Raw genomic sequence first — 27,028 nt, 5'->3', positions numbered from 1 at the left:
GTGTTTTTATTTGGTCATTGATCTATTGATTATTTAGGAGCAAGTTGTTAAGCCTCCATGTGATTGTGGGCTTTTTTGGGTATTTTTTGCACAATTTATTTCTAGTTTCATACCTTTGTGAACTGAGAAACTGGTTGGTACAATTTCAATCTTTTTGAATTTACTGAGGCTCTTTATGTGGACTAGTACATGATCTATTCTTGAAAATGTTCCATGTGCACTTGAGAAGAATGTGTATCCTGCTGCTTTTGGGTGGAGTGTTCTGTAGATGTCTGTTAGGTCCATCTGTTCTAATACTTTGTTCAGTGCCTCTGTTTCCTTACTTATTTTCTGTCTGGTTGATCTGTCCTTTGGAGTGAGTGGTGTGTTAAAGTTTCCTAAAATGAATGCATTGCATTCTTTTTCCCCCTTTAACTCTGTTAGTGTTTGTTTCACATATATAGGTGCTCCTATGTTGGGTGTCTAGATATTTATAATGGTTATATCCTGTTTTTGGACTGACCCCTTTATCATTATGTGATGTCCTTCTTTGTCTCTTGTTACTTTCTTTGTTTTGAAATCTATTTTGTCTGATACAAGTACTGCAACTCCTGCTTTTTTCTCCCTATTAGTTGCATGATATATCTTTTTCCATCCCTTCACTTTTAGTCTGTAAATATGTCTTTGGGTTTGAAGTGAGTCTCTTGTAGGCAACATAGAGACAGGTCTTTTTTTTTTATCCTTTCAGTGACTGTGTGTCTTTTGATTGGTGAATTCAGTCCAGTTACATTTAGGGTGATTATCGATAGGTATGTACTTATTGCCATTGCAGGTTTTAGATTCATGGTTACCAAAGGTTCAAGGGTAACTTCCTTACTAACAGCCTAACTTAACTCACTTAGTATGCTACTACAAACACCAGCTAAAAGTTCTTTTTTCTTTTTTCCTCCATTCTTTATATATTAGGTATCACATTCTGTACTCTTTGTCTATCCCTTGGCTGACTTTGTGGGTAGTTGATTTGATTTTGCATCTGCTTAGTAATTAATTGGTCTACATTATTTCCTCTGGTGACAGCTATTTAGCCTTAGGAACACTTCCATCTATATCAGTCTTTCCAAAATACATTGTAGAGATGGTATGTGGGAGGTAAATTATATCAGCTTTTGATTATCTGGAAATTGTGTAATCCCTCCTTCAAATTTAAATGATAATCTTGCCAGGTAGAGTATTCTTGGTTCAAGGCCCTTCTGCTTCATTACATTCAATACATCATGCCACTCCCTTCTGGCTTTTAAGGTTTCTGTTGATAAGTCTGATGATAGCCTGATGGGTTTTCCTTTGTATGTGATCTTTTTTCTCTCTCTGGCTGCTTTTAATACTGTCCATATCCTTGATCTTTGCCATTTTAATTATTATATATCTTGATGTTGTCTTCCTTTGGTGTCTTGTTGTCTTGTGTTGGGAGATCTGTGCACCTCCATGGCCTGAGAGACTATCTCCTTCCCCAGATTGGGGAAGTTCTCAGCAATTAACTCCTCAAAGACACTTTCTGTCCCTTTTTCTCTCTCTTCTTCTTTGGGTACCCCTATAAAGTGAATATTGTTCTGTTTGGATTGGTCACCAAGTTCTCTCAATATTCTTTCATTCCTAGAGATCCTTTTTTCTCTCTATGCCTCAGTTTCTTTGTATTCCTCTTCTCTAATTTCTATTCCATTTACTCTCTCCTCTATTTCGTCTAATCTGCTTTTAAATTCCTCCATTGTATCTTTTATTTCAGATACTCTATTCTTCAACATTTTAATCCCATTCCTGAATTCCTCTTTGAGTTCTTGAATATTTTTCTATAGCTTGGTGAGCACGTTTATGATTTTTATTTTGAAATCTTTAAGGAAGATTGATGAGTTCAGTTTCACTTGGCCTTCTTTCTGGTGTTTGTGGGATTTGGGGTTGAACCAGGTTCCTTTAATGTTACATATTTTTAGGTGGTGCCCTCTAGTGCTCAGAAACTCTACTTTCTGGATCTACTCAGCCCCTGCAGCGAGGGCAGGGATTGCAGGGGAGTGGCGCTGGTGCCTTTCAGGAGAAAAGAGGTCTTTCCTGCTTCCCGGCTGCAGTGCCTGTCTCCACAGCCAGGGGTAGTGGGCCAAACATGCAGGGAGAAGCCTCTATGCTTTGCACTTGTAGCTGCTGTAGGCAAGGCCACCCTCTGGCTTTTCTGGGGCAATGTTGATGGCTGCCTTTCTCCAAGCTGGTGCCAGCTGGGAGGGAGGCACAGCAGGCTTCATATCACAGTTGGGGGGCCTCAGGGCTACTTTTCCAGCCAGGGTAATGGGGCATTTGAAGCTCCTGGAAGTTCCCAACCTGCTGGGCAGAGTGTGCCTATTCAATTTTGTACAACTGTCCTTTCTCCTGAGCAGCAAGTTCTGTGCAATCCTTGCCCCTTTAGCAGGCCTCTTGCTGTTAGGAAGTCTCTCAGACTGCCCACCTTTCTTTTGTCCCAGAGCAGCCAATTGTGGATACATGGTTTCTGCAAGCAACTGTAATCTCAGTCTCTCCAAGTATTCTTCCTGTCTTAGCTTTCCAACACTCTAATCTCCTGAGCACCATGTAATGTAGGTTCCTGCTCCCAGAGCACATCTCCAGGGCTGGGTGTTCAGCAGTCCTAGGCCTCCATCCCCTCACTGCTCCATTTTTCTTCCTCCCTCCAGTGAGCTGGGGTGGGGGAAGGGCTTGGGTCCTTCCAGATCATGGCTTTGGTACTTTACCCTTTTGTTTGAGGTCTGCTATTTTCCCCAAATGTAGGCAGTCTGCTGCAGCCTTCTTTCCTGTTCCTCTTTCAGGATTAGACGTATTTGTTGTATTTTCATATTATGTGTGGTTTGGGGAGGAGGTTTCTGTCTCACCTCTCACGCTGCCATCTTTAATCCCTCCAAGCCTGAGCTAGATATTATTATAATTCTCATTTTATAAATGAGGAAAATTGAGGTGTAGTGGAATTAAGTTAATTGCTGGGATTTGAGTTAGTACCTGAGCCCATGACACTCTGTCACCCATCTATCTGCTGTCTGTCTAGGTCACAGCTTATGCAACATGTATATAATGGTTTATACTGCCATTAAAATAACACTGTAAATGTTCATATTTAAAATATAAAAATACTTTCCAAATTAATTGTCAATGGAAAACTGGCAGGTTACTAAATAATAAGACAGTCTTGGGGGAAAAAATCTAAGTGTAGATTTTTAAAGTGTAGAATCTAAGTGTTAAAGATTAAAATGATATTGCAAAGGATTAGTGATTTTTCTTTAGAGATGTGGATTCTTGGAGTCAACTTGTTGATTGTACTGTAGATATAATAATTTGCCAAGTATTGGTAAGTTCTGGGCAAGAGCCAGGTAAATTCATATTTACTCCTATAAAAGAGCTCTTTCATAAGAAAAACTGAATTTTCTCCAAACTTCCCTAAAATTGGATGAGTAGAGCATACCTCCTTCCAAAATTGTCTTAAGAGTTTTAAAAATTGAAAACTATGTTTTCATAAAGCTTTGTGAAACTGATCTCATGACTGGAACTGGGTTTGTCAGCCATAAAAACTGAGATAAAGATGTTTTCCCTAAAAAGTTAGAGGCTTATTATTTAAAATTATCTTAAAAATTGTAACCCCTCAGGCATTTCCTGGTCATCTTTGCCTTCTTAGAACTTGAATGTACTTATGGCTCTTTGCACTCAGTGTCATTCCTTTGTATCCCTTTCTTTCTTCTTTGGTCATTTTTTTCTTCATCTTCTGTTGTTCCTGAGAGCACTTTGAGGGATGGACCAGAATCAAGGTGGTTCTTTCTTCAGGTTGCCATAAGCAAAATGAGCTGAGCAGAGTGATGTGGGCCAAAATGATCTTGAGAGTCTTGAGAAGGGGATCTCTGAGTCAGAAGGTGCTGTCAGTGAGTGAAGCTGAAATGAATGAATGTGTGACACTCAATGAACTTAAGAACCTTAAATATAATACATGCCCTCAAAAAAACCAAGATAGCAAAAATGGAGTTGACATTAAATCGGATGTTTAGTCTGCACTTATGTATGGCATCCGTTGAAAGAAGGAGCATTACACTCACCACCATGGTGCTAACATCGCGAAGTCAGAAGGCAGTGTCTTGCCAACACTTCTCATTTTAATCACAGTTTGAAATATTTCAGAGCACACCCAGAAAGTGAGAGTGTCTATCTACGCCTGGTGTTTCGTGTGGTTAACAGCCCTCTGACAGAGCCTTAGACAGGGCAGGCGGTTTCTCTTCTTATGGGCACGATTCTAAATATGGCTTGTGCTTTCCAGAGACTGTGGTTGAAAGAAGAGTAATGATGGCTATGTGTGTAATTACACATATGATGACAAAGCTCATAAGAAAAATATCCTTTGTGAATCTCTTAGAAGTTTTTAGTTAGGAGGGACCCCCCAGGAGGAAGACATGTAAAGGTTTAGAAGTCATGCAATTATTTCCCTTCATCTTCATTTGGTTGCCTTTATACAAGATGACATGATCTTTTGGAAGGCAAGGCAAACATCTAGACCCATACATCTTTGTTTATTATTATAAGAAATGCACTGGCAAAGACTTTTGTTTTGTAATCAGACCCTCATGCCCATAAGTATTCCTACTGATGAACTTTCTGACCCTCTGTACTGAGTAGAATGACTCACAGTAGTGAAAACCACAGGTAAGGGAGGCTATTGTTTCTATGGTGACCTGTACAAAAGGAAAGGTCTATGAGTGCATGTATCTTGGTGACTGAGCTGCTTAAATAGAACTGAAACAAGTAAAAGAAAGGTGACCTGAGATACCTTTGTTGTAAAGATTAGAATCTGCAAGGTTGGGGCAAATTCTCCCCACAATAAGGAAGACTGGTTAACATTGTGAAATGAACACAGCATCAAGTTTCCCCTCCCAGATTCTCTTACAGTGACACACAGACCACGTTAGAAAGGAAACATCCACATTAGCACTGCAAATCAGGAATGGGTAACAGGTACATGCAAAAAACTGGTGAATTTCTGATAGCTGTAATGGAACTAGGTGAGGGTATCAGGAGCTATTAAAATGGACACAGTCTGCCCTCTTGAGAATAAGACCGTAAGTCAGCAGTGCTAAGACACAAAGATTCCTCCATGACATGAAAGGCAACACCAAGCTGTGAGGCAGTTTTCAGCTTCACTCCCAGATCAAGCATAGAAATAGAGCAGAGAGTCTGGCCCTGGGGAGGAGAATTTGAAGCTCTCATCTATAACAGGTAGTTAGAAATATGAGTATGAAGGTAGACAGAAGTTTGAGCTAAAGATAAAAATTTCAGTATGTAGGTGGTGTTTCTAACCACGAATGAGATGGCTGGATGAGATCACTGAGGGGCAGTATAGATAAGAGAGAGATGCTCCAGTATTCTGAGGCTGGGAGAGAGCTGGAGGAAAGAAAGAACCAAGAGATTAAGGAGGAGTGAGCAGGAAATTCCTGAGCTATTTCAGCTATTCCAGAGATGCTTCTTGATCAAAACAGGAGACTGAACCCTTTCCTTTCCTTTCTTCCTAAGATCTCATTAATGTGACACTAAATGTATATGAATAAGAATATGTCTATGTACGTGCTGAAACCAATCTAAGGGCCATTACTTTGACAAATATTTGGAAAGCAGAAGGTAGCTAATGTTCTCATTCACGAATAATGCAGGGCGGAGAACAGCACTGAAACCTGCCGGGCACATGCGCCAGCTGTTGTGGGCTGTGGGAGGTGATCGCCGTAATAAAGGCTCCACGCTCTGAGTCCGCAGAGACGGAGAGCAGGGATGGGCTGTGGGTTGTCAGTCAGGGTAGTCAATGGGAGGCTTGTATGTAGAACAGGTGGACTGAGCAGCTTCAGCAGCAGCTGGAGGCCCATGAAATGCTCTGAATAGAGAGGAAGATCTGCCTGGGAAGGGCTCTTGGTATGAGTGCTGAATCCAGAGAGGGAGGCAGGGTAGAATACGGGGAGAATCTTGCACCCTCACAGGGGATGGGAGGGGTGGGGAACAATAGCTCTCAGTGAAATATGCTAATGTATTATGTCCTCAGAGTAGAGTCTCTCATTACTTCTGTCATTGTGGGGTGCCCTGACACTGCCCTCCCCACAAACGACAAAGGCAGAGCCCAAAGTGAACCAACCCGTTAAAGAGTGGCCGTACTGCATGAACATTCCAGCAGCCCTGCAAAGGAGCCCGCTCCTCTACCGGTGTGAACCACACAAGTCTTCCTTTCTAATTATATACGTTACATCAATGATCATGAGACATTCTGTGGAAAACAGAAGCATGAGAGAGGCGAGGCAGGGGACAGAGAAAGAAAACAATAATGTAAAGAACAGAAAAGAGTATAAATACTCTGATATTTTAAGTGATATTTCATCCATGAAATAGAGGAAACAAGAATTAATAGATATTAAGATATATTAACAACTAGAATAATTGAATACCATTATTTGGCAATGCATATATATTTACATAATCACATTGGTGTAGATATTGTCTCTTTTTTTCATGATCAGAATCAACCTATAGTCAACACTCAGGTCCTACTTTGCTGCCAAACAAAATGCAAATACAGATTCTGACAGCATAGAAACAGGTGTGCCACTGACAGTGTAAAGGGAAGGGAAAAAGTGGTGGAAGGAAGTGTGGAAGCTCTAATTATATCCTACATAGTCCAGAATTGATGGGCAACCTTTCTCTAAGGGTATGTCAAAAAGTTATAATGAGAAGCAATATAGCTGATAACTAGTGTATCGCAAGAAATCGAGAGGAGTTGAGTAACAGTGCTCTAAACTGCCCATTTTCTATGAAGGGAGAGATTATGTACTTTTTAAAATTGATCAGTTCAGAAAGAGACGTAAGTGTATTTGTTAAAACTGCAGTGGTCATTACCAGAAGAACTGAAACCAGAAATGAGTTAAGTGGTTTCTACTCAGGCTGGGACTAGCGATGAAGTGGAAAAGGAGACTTACTTTTTTTTTTGTATCCTTCTTAGGACTGTTTTAAAAACCATGTATATGTATTGCTTTTATTAATAAGTGACAATTTTAAAAAAATAAGCTAACCAAGATCATAGAAACTCCTGTTTTTGAAATTGTCGTAATGCTGATACCAAACTCTCACAGAGAAGGAAATGATGAACTTTTAATTTCATCAACTTATAATAGTGATGCAAATGAATGTTAAAAAATACAGATTTTATAATAAATTAAAAGATTGATGTGGCACACCTGAAGAGAGTTTATTCCCAGAACATAACAATATTTCAACATTAGGAAACCAATGACTATATTTATATATATTAACAAGTTAATTAAGGAAAAAGCCACAATCATCTCAACAGAGTAAAAATTCAATATTCTTTCCTGATCAATAGTCTTATAATAAGAAACAAATAGAAGTATATATGTTTAACATGAAAAAGTGGTTGAAACATGTTTGACAAAATTTAACTCCTTAATATGCAAAGTGCTTTTACAAAGCAACAAGAAAAAGATGTACCCAATAGAAAAATAACATGGGGAGGCAAATCACAGAGTAAATCCACTGACCCCAAAGCACTGAAAAACTGTTCAAGCTTCTCTTATTTAAAGAAATATAAGTATAAACTACAGCATAACAATTAAAATTTAAGTTAAAAAAATTTAAAGCTATTATATTGGCAATTATTAAATGTTAATGCTCAGTATTGATGAAGTTGAAAGAAATAGGCTCTCTTGCCTAGCTGGAAGATCCATACATTGATAAAATGACTTGGGAAGGTAATATGTCAATATATTAGAAAGGATTAAAAGAGTAATATTCTTTGATCTAGAAGTTCTATTTCTAGGATTTACATCTAAAGAAATCACTTGAGATAGATGCTCACAAAATAGAGCAATAGGAGAAATTATCAAATTACTGTACTTTATAGTAAAAAATAGAAATCAACCAAATGATTAACAGTGGAATAATAGTCAAACAAATTATAAGTCCATATACCAGAATATTATTCAACCATCAGAAGTGATGTTGTACATGAGTACTTGTTGGTATGAAAGATGTTTATGATAAATTCAGTGATAGAAATAAAGCCTGAAGCAAAAAAATACTATGATCTTGTTTTTGTTTAAAATGATTATCTACTTATCATCCCTCTATTTACCTATCTACCCACCTACCTATCTGAAAAAGGCTGAAATAATATTTATCATGATATTAATATTAGTTACCATTGGTTGGTGTTTTTTTTCATTTTCTTTATTATACATTGTATATTATCATTGAATATTATTTTTTCTTTTCAAAAAATAAGAGTAAATGATATTGTAAGATAAAGATATGTACATATATTTTCTCTTTTGTGTAAAGTATGACAAATATTTAATATTTTCTTAATAAAGTAACTCATACAAATAAATTAGGAAACAAACACCACAAAAGAAAAATGGCCTGTAGATGAGTCCCAAAATAAAGACTTAAAGGAACAAGAAAACTCAGTCATTTCAAATATAAAATTAAAATGAGATAATCTTTTCCTAAAACCAAATAAAAAAGGCTTCTAAAAATAGAGAATTCTCTTTGACAGCACATGTTGAGAGCTATGAGATCTCTTGTACAATGCAGAGATGGGAACAATATCTCTAGAGGATATGACAACCCATAACAAAAGCCTTAATACTGTGTAGGCCATTTGGCCCAGATACTCCCTTTCTCAGAATTTCCATAAAGAGATAATTATGGACATGTGCAAATAAGGATGACCATTGTGGTATTGTTTGTAATAGTGAACATTAGAAAAACCTCCAATGTTTAAAAATACAAAATTGACTAAATTATATATATTCATAAAGTGAAGTATTTTTCAGAAATTAAATTGGACTTTTAGAAGACTAGTTGATGACATGGAACAGTTGATAGCATATTGCAAAGTGGAAAGAAGTGTTCTTTTTCTCCATCACAATAGCAGGGGATGTGTCCCTTTGCTGCCACGTGCAGTACCCTGGTATTCTTGTCATGTTTGATATTCGACGATTTAAAATGACTTGTTAGTTTCTCACTGATGCCTGTCTTGAAACTTGGTAGCAATGGCACTGTCTCTCTTCTCTCTCTGAATTTATACAACAATGGGTAAAATCTTTATTTAGAAAAGAAAACAATACTGGTAAACAATGAGTCCATGCTCCTGAGATACAGAATCTTGGGATGAACACTGAAGAAATAAGACAGTGATCTTCACTTAACTTGAAAATGCATTTAGAACTAATGGAAAAATAAACATGGCATCTATTTGACTTTTTGATTAAATTGACAATGCTAAAATATATTTTATTTTAAAGACTTGGATAGGAAATTAATCATACAAGGGTTATAGTGTGTGCTTTGAAACTACATGCAAATACAAATCACCTCCACACAGTCATTGAGATTCAGTTGTTCCCTTAAGCCTTCCCCTGAAGTACTGCGGTGGTTGAGAACTCAGCCTCTTTCGGTCCTAAACTAGACTGGGTTGCTGTGTGTGTCTGGGCCAGTTACACAATCTCTCTGTGCCTATTTTCCTAGCCTGAAAATGGGTATAATGATAGTAATGACATCATAGGGATGTTGTATGGTTTAAGCTGATTTAGAGGTCTTGGAATATACATGGTAAGCATTCGGTAAATAAATGCTAGCTGATAGTATTATTTTTATTACTACTATTACTGTAATGGAATTTCTACTTGTTATTTAGTTTTCAGTTACTTAAATATTAAATAAAGTTGAATGGATTCCGTAATATTTACTTGCTTGCTCACTCACTCATTCTCTCACTATTTTTTGCCTCTATCTCTTTGATTTTGTGCTCTGGGATCTGGAATACCACTAGAGCCTAAAAATACATAGAGAATCTGTACGTCATGAGGAAGTGATAGGAAAGTATGGGCAGTAGATCAGCAGTGGGAAGGGAATCAGAGAACAGCTGAACATGGCAGACGCTAGAACTGGGCTACGGAAACCTGACTCTGAGGGGCAACAAGTGCCACGTGGTAGGTACTCTGTGTAACTGTCTTGACCCTGCTTTTCTGTGGGGTAGATTTTTTGATTGGCTTGACTTCCCTATCTTTCTTTTATAACAAAACTCCATCAGCTGATGAAACCTGAAGACATCTTTTGAAGTTTGCAGAGCGTATATGACACACATATGTGAACCTTTTAGAGTATGCTGAGGATTGTGACATGAAAGTTCTAGACTTACGGGTGGCCTCTCCATTTTTTTTTCTTGGTGGCCTCTTGGCCTTCTGTTTTAGATTCATACAGCAACCTCATTCTTCATCTGGCCCTTTGGATGACTGTCTTAATTTTGGACTTACAATCATGACTTTAAAGCACCTGTCAAGGGCTCAATCCTAACGTCTGATTTCCCTATTTATGAATCAAAACTATGAAAGAGCACACACATCCTTACATTGACACAGCCCAGGAAATGGGCTCTGGCCTGAAATGGGAGAAAGGTTAGTTAACAGACAGTAATAGAGTTTGAGTAATGGGCAGGTGGAGTGAAGGGAAGGGGATGTGAGCAGAATTTTTTAAAGTAGAATGGGTAGAATATGAGGGGTGAAGGAGAGAGCCAAACCAAGGGTCATTTCTATGTTTTTGTTTCGGTTGCCTGGAGGGACTATGCAAAAGAAATGGCAGGTTTTCCAACATAGATGATGAGTTGCTGCATGAAGGCAGATTTGGGGATTTCAGGTGGGTCTTTCCAGCAGACAGCTGAAGTCTGCTCTCAAGAATTCAGACCATTTCTTCATTGCCCTCACTACCAATGAGCTTGGGTGAAAGGAAGCTGGTATACAGTAGACTGCTATTTTCTCTTCCCTGTTTATTTGCTTTTCAGGAGAGTTTGGGTTCATACTGGGTCAGAAATAAACTCTCATTATTCACATTGGCCTTAGATAAAGATATATCATGTGGGCACCACAGAGAAATCTTGTGCACTAGGTATCTGAGTTCCAGAGGGTTTTTAAAAAAATTGTAAAATGTAATAAGAGAGGTTAACAGTCATGCAGAAAGTTGGTTTGCAACACTATGCTAATTCTGCTGCATATCAAATTTATTTCTAGAAGGAAAAAAAATGTCAGAATGCACAGAAACATCAAGTTTGAAATAACTCGGGGCCACAAGAACATCTTGTGAAATCACATATTATAAACTCTGGTCTAAGAGATTAGTAGACTGTGGCGAAAACATTAGTGGATGGCAAATGTGAAATGTGTGGCTTCCAAAGCAACTATAGAAGAAAACGGTAGTTCTTTGTTATCAATCTATAACGCTATTTGAAAAGTTTTTATTTCTGCCACAGTGTTTACTGTATATATGAGATAAAAAGAAAAAAAAACTAAATAACCAAAAAAGGAGAGAAAGTTCTATAAAGAGGAAGAAACAAAATAAAAGCAATGGAAGAGATACCGGTACAAATTTCAAAGGTAAAGGTAAACTTGTAAGACATGAAAACTTTTTTCAGAAAAAATCTTTTTAAGAATAAGCAGATTAAGTTTATGCAAGTGCACACACAGGGTAAACTTCTAAAGGCGTATAAGCCAAAGACAGAAATGGGAGTTTAAAAATCACAATCGGAATATAGCCTTGTTGATGGGTCATTTTATTCCTTAGAAACTCCCTGTCAATAAAGTAGAACCACAACTCTGTAGAACACAAACATAAATGCGAGAAAGAAATTCAATTAAAAACTAACACCCGTCTTTGAGCTGGGAGACAATGAACAATTTGGGGGCTTTACCTTAATTTATTACAGGAAGATACACTACTTTCATAATGGATGGGAATGAACTGCATTAAAAATGAAGTTCTGTATCACATTTCACATTAAAATGTAATAGAGCAGAGCCTCACTGTGCTGCCAGCTAATTCAGGAACCGAACAGGATGGCATTATTTCCCGTAGACTGTGTGGTACAAACTTTCCCCGTGAGGAGGAGGAGTCGTCTCTTGTTATCTGGCACAGTGCCCAGCCTTCCTTTCCAATCATCGACTTGGAACAGGTCGGTCTGGGCTCTGCACCGTCTCTCTTTTTTCAGAGAAAAACAACGTGCCACTCATGGGTGCACTACTATTCTGTCCTCCCCGGGTCTGTCGGACCTCGGGCGTTGGACTCCTCCAGCTCCCGGAGTCTGAGAGGAGACTGCAGGCTCTTCTTCGCACACCCCAGACCTCAGCCGCTCGCGGTCCCCTCGGCCCGCTCACACATGCGCTCCAGAATTCGGTGAATGCTGGCGAAACTGGGTCTGTCCGCAGGCAGCTTGCTCCAGCACAGGCGCATGAGATTGTACAGCTCCAGGGGGCAATTCTCGGGGCAGGAGAGGATGTTGCCATCGCGCACATAGTATATGACCTCCTCGTGGGCCATCCCATAGTATGGCTGCAGGCCGTAGGAGAAGATCTCCCAGAGGACCACGCCGTAGGCCCACACGTCAGACTCCGTGGTGTAGCGGTTGTAGAAAATGGCCTCGGGGGGCATCCAGCGGATGGGGATCGCGTCGTTCTCGTTAGCTTTGTAGTAGTCAGCGGAGTAGATGTTCCTGGACAGGCCGAAGTCGGCAATTTTCACCACCATGTTCTCACCCACCAGGCAGTTCCTAGTGGCTAAATCCCGGTGGACAAACTTGCGCTCTGAGAGGTAGGCCATGCCTGCGGCCACCTGCCTGGCCATGCAGAGCTGCTCGGCGCAGGAGAGGGGTGGGGGCGCGGGGCCGGCCGCCTGAGCCCCCGCCAACAGGTCGCCGTCGCTGAGGCTGCGCGCGCTGTGCGGGGACGCGCCGCGGAGGAACGCGTTGAGGTCACCGTAGGCCATGTACTCGAAGAGCAGGCACATGGGCTTCCCCACAGCGCACACGCCTGGAACCAAAACAGTGTCCTTTGTTAGGCTGCGTGCCTGAAGTGACACGCTGGCAAGAGCTCTCCAAAAGGGAATAAGCGGACAGAAAACACGGGGCCCTGGTTGTTTTGTTGACAATATCAGAGTCATACCCCGACCCCGTTTCTTTGTGTGAACATCTCCTATTTGCTGTTTAAGATTCAGCCTATTTGTCACTCTTCCTGGGGTGCCTCAGCTGCCGACCCTTCCAGTACCGCATTTTCTCTCTGTCAGCCTTTAGCACTGTACCCACCATCCTGTCCTAACCACCCACTTATCTGAGGTTTCTCCCCCACCATTTCAGCATTTTGAGAGTATAGATGCTGTCTTACTCCTCTTTAAACTCCACACACCTGCCGTGTATCTGGCAGAGCAAGTGCTGCATGAGTGGTTGATGAATTAACTTATGGATAAGCATTTTTCCTCTGAGAACATAACATAATTTGCTCTGTGTGCTTCTGCTACTTTTCTGGAGAAGGATAACAAGATGTGCAAAATTTGGAAAGGATAACAGAAACAACCCAAGATCTTAGATGATGTATTCAATAGCTTGCCAGGATAAAACATTTCTGAAATTTAGGTTCTGCAGTGTTCATTCTAGAAAGAAGAAAACGCTAATATAAGTAGAGTGATTCAGTGCCAGCAGGACATTGGTAAATCTTAAATTCTTGCTGTATTTGAAAGGGGAAACTGGCAACTTGGAATAGTAGATCATCCGGGCACAACTTCACATCACTGTAAAAATAGATTATTAGAAACATTTTTTTTTTCAGGGAAAGATTAGAGGTAACTGTTCAAAAAGGAGGAGAAATAATACTATTGTCTTGGTTTATTTAGTTTGGAGTAACTCTTTAATTCTAGGGACTTTAACAATCAGGATCTTTATATATACTAGAGAGAAAATCAAAGAATGATGAACTACTTCCCTGAGAAGTTAGAAACCACTGATTTTTGAGCTGAAGGTATTTAATGAAGTATTCCACTCTTTGGTACAGAAAATATATGGAGAGGAACAGAGATGTCTCTCTGATCAAGGAGTGAAGGACAAAGCTTAGGTGAAGTATGTTGGAGCAGAAACGTGGAAAGCCTCAGTGTTTGGATGCAGAGTTTCTTCATTTATATTTTCATACCTAAGAGTTTCACGATGTTAGGGTTATCGAATTCTGCCATGAGGGCTGCCTCCCTCTGGAAGTCTGCCTGCATGTCTGCTGAGGCTTCCTCTTTGAGCATCTTCACGGCTACCATAGTGAAAGGTTCACAGGGGAGTAAACCCGGAGCCCTGTGAGATATATTTTTAGAAAGAAATAAAAAAATCAGGAACATTTACATATACTCAAGTGATATCAACCCACCTTCACTCATATCCCTGCACTTATACAGCCTTTCCCAGAACCACACAAAGAAAGATGCCAGTAATAGACTGTACGAAGAAATACTTGACTCTAGTTAATGAAAATCACTGGGGCTATTTTCAACATCAACTGACTTTGAAAAATGCATATTTATGAATTATAGTAATTCTGAAGTACATGGATCCAATGGTATATTATCATTACCATCCTAACCTCTTACTCTCTGGCCAGAATCTAAATTCCTAGAAAGTAGAGAATATGATGTATTCATTTTTATATCTTCAAAGAGCCTAAAAGCATGCCTTGTATATTTTTGATTCTCAATAAATTTTTGTGTAAGATTTTCATTAATCATGAAACCTCCATGCCAGGGCTACCATGAGTGAAGAAAAGGTTGTGTCCTGTGTCCTACAGCCAAAGTGACAATTGGTAATTAAGACCAAGTCTTCTTTGCCTAGCTGTGTCTCTGCAAGCTACAAACACACAGAGATAATATTTTACTCCAGTTTACACAAAGGAATTATATGGTCTAGTGTTGGTCCTCATACATGCTTCTTTATTGATCTCATAGTTTTCTGCCATTGTTGCATTATTTTTTCCCTTTTCTGTTTTGCCATTCCAGGAAGCTCTATTTAATACTTCTATATGACAGGCTCTGAATTCTTAAATAGAAACACTAGTTTGAAGTAAAATTTAAATGAAGTGGAGAATAGAGCAATATAAAATGGAAGAGCATAAATTTTGGAATTATTTACTAAAAACAATACACGAAATTATGATTAAAATGTATGACAAAATTATTTTCTGAAAAGGAAATATGATTAAAATGCTAACTGCTTGTAATCTGAACACTACCTCAGTGGAGATTCTCTCCATAGACACAGCTCTATTTGCTGGCAGAGAGGGAAAATCACTAAGATATAGAGTAATGTACTCAATACAAATAAGGCTGAAAGTATAAAGAATTAACTAATTTGATAAAATCTATTATACATAGTGCATAGACCTCAAGGTAATGCTCTGGTAAATTTTCAGACACATTTCAATGGAGAGGTTTTTTACATGGGTAACTTTACCTTGCTTGGAAGACCCTTCCAAATGCTCCCTCTCCAATATCTCTCACGTACTCAATGTTATTCCTTGGGTACTCCAAGCTGAGCAATTTGGGATTCAGAAGGAGTGGCATCCTCTGGTACATGGGGTTGGGATGAAGTCTGTCTAGCAAGAGCTCGGAAGGAAGAGTCGTGAGGGTTACTGCTGCTGATTCTCTGCAGGTAAGACAGGTAAGATCAACAGTGAGCTCAGGATCCGGTGAGATTTCCACAACTTAGGTTCTAGAGTGATTTGGCATTTAGGAGGAAACAAAACAAATGGTGGTCAGGCATCCAAAGATTCTTCAGTTTTAGAGCAAGAAATATGTTGTTTGGTCTGAAGTCAAAAGGCACATTTTCTCAGGAATTTTGTCACCATCCAACCTGGCAATGGCCATGGAGCTGCAGGGGAGGACGAGAAGCAGGAATAACCATGTTCTTCCAAATTACTCTTTAGATTCTAGGTGCTGGGAAAATTAACCTTAGGACATGTGATCCTACACAAGAAGTTATTGATATTTTTAAAGATCATGATGGAGATGCTTAATTTTAAAGCAAGGCAGTGGATACCATAAAGGGACTGGCAGTGATATATGTATTCCTCCTTCTACCCCCAATCCCAATATTAAATATGTAGGTTTTAAAATATTACTATGTGTGATTAGCTTAGACTAGAATCTCACCTTTTCTTATTTTTCCATTGTTTTCGTCTTCGGCAGCAATAAAGAGTAGTTATGGTAAGAAGCACAAATATGGCAAAGCTGGACATGATGGAGATTATTACAGTCATTGAGTACGTAGGTGAGACAGAGAAGGAGGCGGCGGAGGAGGGAGGCAGATTTGGAATGTCTGCACTTGGCTTTGAAGACGTCATTGGTGGGAATGCTGTAAGCAAACAATAATTCTTTTCACTCATTCTTAAACTTTTAAGAAGCATTCTTTGTATTTAAGTAATCAGTAAACTAAGTTTAATTTTAAGAATATATTTTCATGTATCAATTTATCCCTGGTTATTTATCTTAGAGTCCAATTGTAAGAATCCAGTGAGGTCCAGTTGGAAGTAAATGCAGTTTATAGAATCATAGAATTTTAAAGATGAGACTCAGAGGAAGGAAATATTTCTTTCCAAGACAAATGCAGATCCTGGGCTCTTTACACTGTGTCACATCATTTATGACCTGACAGAAATCATGATAATTATTATGCTATTAAGTAAAATAAATTTTGTGAAATTATATTTGAGGTCAAGCTTGTCTAAAGCTGAACATTTATACACACTGTTGATTTGCAAACAGAAAAAAATAATGAAAGATGAAATATGGAAATATTAGGACACAAATGAGCAGAATTTCATCTAAAAACTGAACACCTGTCAAACTCCTATTATAAAGGTCAATGCAACAAAACAGAAAAAGACTCAGACACAGAGGAGAGACTGGTGGTTCCCATGGGAGAGGAGTTGGGGTGGGTGGTGAAATAGCTGAAGGGGATTAAGAGGCACCAAATCTCAATCATAGTATAAATAAGTCATAGGGTGAAAGTACTGCAAAGAGAATACAGCCAATAGCTTTGTAAAGTCTTTCTACGTTGACAGATAGTAACTACACTTACTGGGTTAAGCATTTAATACTGTAAACAACTGTCAAATTGCTAAGTTGTACACTTGAAACCATTATAATATTGTATATCAACCATAAACAGAAAAGTCAATGCAGTATGAAAACATGGTAGAGTCTACATTACCCTGGAAACCAAAAGATGTTATACTCATATCAACTTTATTAGTTATATTTTAAATAATTTTAATGGAATAAAGACAAAAACATGGAAAGAAAGTATCTTAGTAATATAATCAACAGGTATGTTCTAATAGCAAATAATGACTTTTGTACCCTTAAAGGAGAGAATAAACCTTATTTTCAAAGAGCTGTGGAACACTGACAGACATGATCTTTTGCCAGGCCACATAAATAAATCTCAATAAATTTCAAAAGCAGAAATTATGCAGATCTATTCATTAACCAAAATGCAAGTAACAATAGGTTAAATAAAATCCCATAGGACATCGGGAAAAGAAAAAAAAATCATAACTTTTCAATCAAAAAGTAAAAAGCAGCCGTAATTACATACTAGAAGATAACTTCCTAATAGTATGTATGAGATTTAGCCAAAGCTGTGCCCAATGATAAGCTCAGAGCATTATTGCTCTCCACTGGATTAAAAAAATGAAAGTGAACCAACTACACTTAAACAGTTAACTCAAAACTTTGGAAAAAAGACAAATACTGTAGAAGACAAAGGAATATAGGTGATAAAGTAAAAGCAATGAACAAGCAGAAATTAATGTTAGAACACAAATACCACAAATGATAAAATTAAAAAATAGGTCAATAGCCTGATGAATATTTACAAAACAGTTTAATCAGTGGAATTTTATCTTTAAAAATATAAGAAAGGCACAAGCACCCAACATTAGGAATGATAAAGGAGTTATGACAACATATTTAAAGGTCATTAACAATGAAGTAATATATAATTATTCAATTACATTTTTAAAAGTCTACAGTAAATGATAGGAACATATTAATTGCCAAATCTGAAGATCTAGAAAATCTGAATATTGCCATAACCATGACACTTAAAAGTCATTATAGAATTAATGATATATTCTTTCAGTCATGGAAGAGATAAAATGTCCATATTTTGTATGTTCCAATAAGAAAAATATTTCTGGTTATTTTAGGAAGTTATTATAATACTAATATCACAACCAGATAATATGAACACAAAATTAAAAAGACCACTTACATAGATTACAGAACATAGATTTAAAAGACTCTAAATGAAATATTAGCCATTTGACTGCAATATAGTAAAAGAATAATGGTTTAATATGAGGAAATAAATAAATATGATGCACCACAAAGTCAAAAGAAAACTTTTATTGCAATAGAGGCCTAAAGCCATTTTAAATAGGACACTTGTAAAAGCAGAGATTACAAGGGGTGTCTATGCATGACTTTTTAGTCTAGGAGTGGACACAGTGCTTATGCCCCTGGGGGCAAAACAAGTGGTTTTCACCACTGTGACTCAAAGAACCTCAGCACAGCAGTAAAACATCCGTGCAGGACCCCTGACAGCCTTTCTCATCAAGCCTCATGGCAATGGTGGGCTTAACAGACTTCCCAGATTCCTCTAGGTTGGTTTGAAAACTGCTCTGACTTTCTTTGGGCTGAGTTATCTGAAGGGGTTTTTTAGTCCATCCAAGATGGGTGGGGAGGGGGCTTTAAATTGGGAAGGTAAACTTCTTGCTAATCATAAATTTGGAGTAATCATTAAAAGACAGGGAGAAATGCTTACTTTTGTATCTGCATTTTACAGAGCAGTTCATACCATATTTCAGCATGTGAGGGAATGTAATACAATTTGTAAAACTGGTAATGTAATCCCTTTAGTAAATATAAGGGTAATTTTTAAATAAAAAATATCAGAAAATAGAATTTAATGGCATAGTAACAGAATAATCCATGATGATTTACTAAGATTTTCAAAATGCAAACATTGGCATAGTTTGAACAATAACTTTGCTTTATGGATTTAATTCTTTCTTCCTTTCGGGATAGTTTTGTTTTTCCTTGTTCAATGCTTCTGAGCTATTTGCTCTGGCCTTCCCTTTATCTCCTTGGATCCAAATGATCATTTTGGATCTCCACCTTCTTTCCTTTTGATCTTTTTCTTCTCTCATCAACTTTATCTCTTTATCCTTTTCCTTTGACCATCAGGAAAGTTTTATTCACTCATTCATCCATACAATAATATGTTCATTAAATTAATATTGATTGTTAGGTACCAAGAATACTATGGTGGACACAAGTCTTTGTATTAAAGTACTGAACTGAGAAATGATTAATAAACAAATAATTAAAATAAAATGTAAAGACTGTTACAAGAATGGTAAGCTTATGAACATCCAGGGCCAGCCAAACTTCAGGTCTAGGCATACCAGGCAGGCTTTCTAGAGTCAGTGGCTTTAAGTTAAATATGAAAAGAGAAGTAAGCAATAACCAGTCGAAGATGTATGTGTATATCTGGAGGTGGAGAAAGGAGTGGGGTGGAGCCAGAGAGGGGAGATACTATTCCGTAAGGAAGGGATGGCAAATACTAGGGCCCACAACAAGCCGTGGTAGTGATTTTCTGAAAGTATCTCTAAAAGTATCTTTGTTGAGTGGGGGAGTGTCTTCAGGTAAGGTTGCAGATATCAGGTCTAGGTCATAAAAGATGTTGCATGCCAAGTTAAGTAATTTAGAATTTGCCCTGCAGTAAATGAAGAGAATCAGCAGAGGGTTTTAACCAGTGGAGTAGCACCACCAGCTTCTTGCTCTAGAAAGATCACCTGGCTACAGCCTGGCTTGTGTGATGACTAATTTAAAGCTTCTAACATGGAGTCTCAAATGTGGAGTCAGACAGGACTTTTCAGTAACACACTGCTGTATGAATTTCCACCATCCAGATAATGAAGGTAAAGAGAAAATCTATAAGTTTTATCTAGACAGAGAGAACAAATTACTTATAAGAAAAAATGAGCAGACTTATATCAGACTGGTCATTTCCAAAACGAGAAGCTAGAAAAGAAGGAAGTCATGTCTATAGTCTGACATGTCTCTAGAGAAAAGAAACCTCATTCAAGAATTCCTGTACCTAGTTAATAGAGATCTCAACTGTCCAGGTAAAAGAAAGCTATTCTGAAGACAAGCAAGGATTCAGACTCTGTCACCATTTCCATCTGAGGAAATACACCAAGTATGAGCAGTCCCACAGAATTCAGGAATAATGAAATGCCTGCTGAGCAGACAAAGTAAATCACACAAAGATGTTACAGGCTCAAAAAGATATTTCACTTCAGGAAAAGAAGTTATTACAATGAAAACTATTGAAATTCTAGCCTGTGTGTTCAAGCAAAGAAAGAAAGAATGCAAAAGATAAACTAATGACTTCAAAAAATCTTCCATCATCCTTCAAAGAGAACTGGTGAGGCCCTTTAGAGTTTACTTAGAAATCAAGAAACTCTGTGAAAAATGGTGGAGGGCTATCCACAGTCCCACACTGTGTCCCATGGTCAGGTGACATGATCTGTTCATGACATTTGGAGTTCATTTTCTTACACGTACCAAAGATTTCATAAATATTATTTTAGACTAGAAAATTGGTTTACTGTGGCTAATTTATGTTGCCTGCAGTTCTTTATAATCAGTGTATAAGGCAGAAATATGGATTTTTTTTGTGCATGGTGTTTCTAAGAGAGGATTTAAGTCAGCACCATCCATATGGTGAACCCTCAATGCACTCTTAAATGGATGAATGAGCAAACGATCAAAGGATAACAAAGACCACAGTCACTAATTAAAAGTCCAATCCAGGTACATTTTGGCCGTGTAAGTAAAACAAATTGAAACATTTTTTTTCATTCCTTCTATTTGGGAATAATCATCTGACAGGCTTCCAGCATAATAGATTTTTAGTGTTTTCCATAACTGCTCTTATTTACTAACCCTGAGCAATTCAGGTGGGACCAGTAGCATTCTTTTAAGACTTTAAGTCTTAGTCCTTTAAGTAAGCTGGTAAAATCAAGTCCTGGTACTTGGCCAAGTGTAGAGATGTTTAGGCTTAGAATCTAAATAGTAGGAGATGACTATGATTTAAGCCTTAGAACACTCAAATTGGAGAAGGGTACTTGAAATAAAAACTTTCTTAATTTCACTTTGAAGATTTCTGCATTCTGGTAGATTAAAGCACCATCTGTTACAATTTAGTTGCTAGGACATCTCTTTGCAAGCAAACTTCTTGAAAAATTAGGGATTTTGAGACAACCCCTTTTAAAACTATTTGATTTAGCTCTGTAAACTTTATACTGGAAATAAGCTGTCTTAAAAAACACCTGTCTTCCAAAAGAAGGATCTGTTGTCATAAATGAAGATCTTGAATTGGCTCAGTGAAGAAATAAACATTTGTTTTCATCAATAAATTAGATGATACAGAAATCATGAATGCAAAATCAGAAGGTGGCAGTTTCAATTTGGCTTATTTTATAGCCATAGAAGGATAAAGCAATTTAATAACCTTGGGGTAGGAGATACTATTTTCATCAGTCACTAAATATTGTGCTCTCCATGGCTTCATTAGAAGCTATAAACTGAGATCTACAATGATCTTCCTTCAAAATGTTCCAGCCAGGGTACGTACAGTAAAAGACCTTTGAGAGGAGCCATACATTGTGTTCTGGACACATGAAGTATGAGTGTAAATACGCATGCATGAATCCAATGACATACACATAAGGTTTCAAGGGTACAAACAGAATTACTTACTTGTTAGGTTTTCTTTTTTATAATCTGAGGGGGAAAGGATAAAAATTTGTTTTAAATGAGCATCCAGATATCTCATATATTCTGTGAGAGAGTGCTAAGAAATACAAGTTCTCTTTCAGTTTTTTAATATACAACTGGAAAACATTCTTTGCATTCAGATGTGAAAGGATTGTATATTTGAAATTAAACCAGCTGTTAGGGCTAACAACACAGTTCCTACAAATGAAGTTCATTAAAGCAACATGCAGCCATTCAGCTTTATTTTGTGAGATCAGCACTTTCCACCACACGGCTTGTCTTTGCATGCATAGGAATCTGCTTCATTGGCTAAGAAGAGCACTTTATTCCTTTATTCCACTCATCTGACAAAATAAGAGGTGTTTCTTAGCCATTTCTCAGCACATTCCATAAAATGTTACAAGCTCTCATAAGACCCCTTTAGGAAATAAGTTTAGACCTTGAGCAGCAGGTTAAAATGCTCTTTAATTTCTTTCAGAACATGAAATAAGTCCTTGAGTTAACCTGTGCAGTTAGGATAGCAGTAGGATTCTGTTATTAGGTATCTAAGGAGGGCAGAACTCAAAAAATAAAATAAAGAGACAAGAAATGCCTGGAAATATTAGGAGATTATAAATTCACACCTCAGTTTCTTCAAAATAGTAAATTTCTTTTAACCTCCAAAGTCTTGAGAGAACTGTGTTACCTAAATATGGCAGTCTGGTACAGGCCATGGGGCCCCAGTGCATGCTGGGGAGCTTGTGACATTCCAGCAGGGAGAACAGATGTATCCCAGATCTGTAGAGTTCTCTGTGGGTCTTTTCTTCCATCGCCAGCCATTCTTTCACACAGAAGAGCTCCTTGACTGCAAGGCAGTATTCTCTAAAGTATTTTATGGAGAACAAAGCTTCATGAATCATAGCATGTGAAAGCCAAATTTGTGGCATATCCTAAATTCTGCATTTTCAAAACATCATCATAGTATATTGTCTGTTCTGCCAAAGGGTTTTTTGACAGGCCCCTTTCATTGTAAGTAATGTGAGACTTTATGAAGTACAGTATAATATCCTGGGAGATGAAGTCCTGTCTTGTTCTGTTTCTAAAACATAATTAATGCTGCTGTGGGAAAGAGCTTTCAAGTTCAAAAGGTAGTAGATTAGGAATCCCTAGGATGTCTTCTCTCAACTTTGAGTTAAAATAACTACAAAAGCACAGAAACTAAGTATACAGCGTTAAAAAAACAAAACACTCAATTAAGGTCATGCATCACTATCAATCAATTTCTAGCCTGAGAGATTTCCCTATAATCTCAGGGCTCAGGGGCAGGGCCTGTGGGACACCGTGCCTTGCTTTGTCCTCTGGAAGAGAAGCACCACCTTCTTGGCAGGTTACAAGAGGGCATCTTGTCCTTACCCAGACCTCACCTGGGAGAAGCTGACTCCTGTCCCATTGCTGTTTGTGCTTCCAACTGAGAAAGACAGAGTCATGTCTATTGGACTATGAGCTGTTATGTTCATCTGTATGTTTTATTATGAGTGAAAAGGCTGACGAAGGGACTCATTGGACTACTTAGAGTTTTGTGGGTTAATATTTGTTCAAGTTGATCCTGTAGAAAATAGGATAGACTACATAGGAGAAACCTGGTTAACTCTGCATTAAGATATTTGGGATTAATAATAAGAGGAAATTAAAGATAATTAAAGAAATTTAAGAAAATAGCAATGCCATTCTTTCAATATCTGAAGGATTCAGAGAGGAGGACATTGTATATATGTGTATGCATGCATATACATGTATATGCCACAATGGTGTTTTTTAATGCTTATGCTTCTACTGCTGCTTTCCCAGGCAACCACTTGCCAATATGGGCCAAGTGGACATGTGTAAATTGAAAAAGCTATGCATATGAACTAATGGGATATAACGGAAGTCATGAGAACAGTAGGACTTAACAATTCTTGACATGTCTGTCAGAAAAGGAGGAGTAATGGGGCTTTCAAAACTTCTGAGAAGTGCAGAACTGGAGGAGCCACGCTTAGTTGGTCCCACCCTTAGGTCACATGAACACAACTTCCTGCTTCAAGCAGCACAAATTGTGTTCTGCAAAAATCAATATGGGACAGATGAAAAAAACTCTGTAGCCCACATTATGTGGAAGAAGCAAAATACCTGGGAATGTTATTTCTTATTCTAAGTGGAAAAACACATTAGACAATTTATTTTTTTGCTTTATGTTCACTGACGTGCATTAAAGCATGACCTCTATAGAAAAGGACAAACATTATTTTCACAAGGAAGAAAATCAAGATGAAATGCAAATAGACTGAAAACTAGGTTAACCTGAACATGGTAATAACTGAAAAAAATAAAGACCAAAAGGAGGGAAACTGACATTGACAGACTTAAAATTTTCATTGAAAACAGGAAAGAACATTGTAAGAAATGGAATAAATAATAGAAGAAAATTGTAGAAGTACTAACTGAGGGCAGAGAAAAAGAATGAAAGGGGAAAAGGATGTGTGAGGCAATCACTGAGATGGGGAAGCAAGCAAGAAATCTAAAGGACAATTCCAGCTGACCCTCAAACCACATGAGGGTTAGGGGTGCCAACCCTGCTGTGGCCAAAAATCCACATACAGCTTTGACTCTCCAAAAACTTAACTACTAATAGTTATGGTAGCCACTATTGTTGATTTTATGGTAGCAAATGGTTTTATGGTAGCCAATTTTATGTATTCACAACATACCTAACCTTTTCTTAATTATTTTGGTATTTCTAGGCCATGCAATTCATTGCACATGTTTCCTTGTTGCAAATTTCCAAAAAAGATTTCAAGATTATTTATTGAAAAACCTATATAAGTGGACCCAGGCAGTTCAAACCTGTGTTGTTTAAGGGTCAACTGTAATGGTTCCCAACAAGAAAACTAGAGACAGACAAAATAGAAAATACTCAGAGATATACTACAAGAAAACATTCTTAAGATAAATAAAGTACATAAACCTGATGATTAGAGTATATTATCCATTATATTTATATTTTTATAAAAAAGAAATAATGAAAATAACTACCCCCAGATGAATTTTACAAATTGAAGAAATAATCTTCCTATCATCTGGCAAGAGACAACTTTTCCCTTCAAATGAACAAAATTAAGGATCACCTTATATATTCTTCATTACAACAGCTGATCAGAGCCTATAGAATTTTGAGGAAAATTGAATGTAATACAAGTAACCAGTCAAACATACACACACACACACACACACACACATATATATATTACAAAAAAAATTTTAATATGTAATCATCTAAAAAATAACCTACTCCAGTGGAATAAGAGATGAATCAAAATCGAGAACTTAAGAAAAAAGAAAGATTTTCTATAAAAGGAATGACAGTGGGCATCAGGGATAAAAAAATAGAGCTCCTACAGGTATTTGTATATATGATTATGTCATCAAATGTAAAAGCTAAAAATAATGGTCCAAAAATTCAGCATATGCAAATCAAACATAATAAATAATGATAATCTGGTTTATAATTCCAGATAAAATTTCAAGGAGCAAGTGTGGAGTATTCAGTAAAATTATGCTATCCTAATCAGGCTTACCCTCAACACCCTGCTTTTGGAAACACAACTTTCTCCCCAAACTTTGGCCCTACTATCTCTTACCCTGCTGCTCATTTTTTTTTCTCTCTCTCATGACACTTAACACTATGTGAGGTAATATATAAGTTATTTAGTTATTTATTTTGTCTCTTTCTCATTGTCTTCTCCTGATGGATTTTAAGTACCATGAACAAATGTCCTAGAATAGTGTTTGGAGCCCAGTAGGAGCTCAGTAAATACTTGTTGAATGAATGAAATGCATTGTCATTCATGGAAGGAGGCACAAATTATTGAATGACTGTTTATGATAAAACACTCTGAGCAATAGTTTGTTTTCAAAAAAAATCTCACATAAGAACTAGAAGTAGAATGTAAAATAGTTGAAGACCTTGGAAGTACTTTGAAGGATAAAGGCAAACAAAACTATTATAAAAGATGTAACAAGAAGAAAGACATAACAGAAAAGCAAGGAAAGAAAGAATGAGAACATTTAAAGAACAAATTTACTAGTTATTAACAATAAGCCCTATTCTAGTTCAAATGTTATTGGTATGAAAAGCAGAAGTTGCCAGAATTGTAAGGAAACATTCTTAGAAAAAACAATTCTTGTGAAAAGTATGTAATCAGCGCATTACTACTGAAACATTGAATCAAATAGACCAGACTCACTTAAGAGCAGAAAGGGTTAGACAGTTTAATTACTGATGATACTAATATCTACAGAATATAGAATGCTGTACCTTAAAAGCATTGTTTTTAAGTGTCTTTTTTGCAGTTATTAATTATATATCAGCTTAAAGAAAGCCTCAATAAAATATAAAAATGAAAACATTTTAGACTATACTTTCAGACCCCAATGGAACAAAATGTTTAACTATAAGGATTTTAAAAAATAGAAACAATTTTCAGATAAAAAATATATGTAAGTGATAAGTGGAATTAGGAAAAAATAAAGTACACTACAAATGACTTACAAATTTGGGATTTGAAATCTCAATGAAAGGTATTTTTTTCTGATAAAAAACAAAATGTTAAATTATTTTCAATCTTAAGAACACCTATAGCCCATGCATGTAAACTGATCTGGGACATAAATGTTGGAAAGTTAATACATTTATTTTGTGCTAGCATACAAAGATCATATTCACTTTTAATTCTGATTGTCCTTAGAGAGTTACTTCGATGTCATGTCTGATGAAAATATAAGCTTCTTATATGAAGGAACAACAAACTATATTACTCTTACAGTGTCTTCAAACCCTAGGATCTGCAGTAAGTTCAGTAATAGAGCATTCTAGTTTAATAACCTCACTGTAGTCCTCTTATGCTAAATAGAGAGTGCCCTAAAATTATTTCAATATTTAAATAGTTCATGGTTTTATCAAAGCAGAGGTGTAAATGTGCTGTGTTGGTGGTTTTGTGTTTTTTCCCAAAGAAACATTTTCTATCTAGTTTTTAATATATACAGTGGGTGCAATTTATTTTTCAATCCTTTCACCTTTATTTTGCTGTTGAGGAAACTGAAGTTTAGCCAAGATCACATACATCTCAAAAGAAGTACAAATAGTAATTGAACTTTGTCGTATTTGGCTCAAGAGCCAGATTGGTTCCTGTCTTTTCTATATAAGAAGTAAATAAAGGCAAAGATAATTCTATTGAACATGGATTTATGATTTAATGTTTACAGAATATGG

At 37.2% G+C, this 27,028-nt stretch overlaps 1 protein-coding gene across 2 annotated transcripts in view; it reads right to left on the bottom strand.

Annotated features, from left to right (window-relative positions):
- Nucleotides 1–10,854: 10,854 nt before the first annotated feature.
- Nucleotides 10,855–27,028, bottom strand: part of MUSK (muscle associated receptor tyrosine kinase) — an 84,234-nt gene continuing 68,060 nt past the window's right edge. For both annotated transcript variants that reach the window (XM_057498916.1, XM_036903356.2), the window contains 6 exons: nt 22,427–22,602; nt 21,724–21,747; nt 16,042–16,243; nt 15,344–15,535; nt 14,046–14,194; nt 10,855–12,896 (listed from right to left, as the gene is read on the bottom strand). In XM_057498916.1, coding sequence (XP_057354899.1) covers nt 12,214–12,896; nt 14,046–14,194; nt 15,344–15,535; nt 16,042–16,243; nt 21,724–21,747; nt 22,427–22,602 — 1,426 coding nt within the window. In that variant the 3' untranslated portion in view covers nt 10,855–12,213. The remainder of the gene's footprint in view (nt 12,897–14,045; nt 14,195–15,343; nt 15,536–16,041; nt 16,244–21,723; nt 21,748–22,426; nt 22,603–27,028) is intronic.

This window comes from Manis pentadactyla, chromosome 3 (assembly GCF_030020395.1).
Source record: "Manis pentadactyla isolate mManPen7 chromosome 3, mManPen7.hap1, whole genome shotgun sequence".
NCBI classification, from domain to species: domain Eukaryota; kingdom Metazoa; phylum Chordata; class Mammalia; order Pholidota; family Manidae; genus Manis; species Manis pentadactyla.
This window is presented reverse-complemented; position numbering and strand designations above follow the sequence as displayed.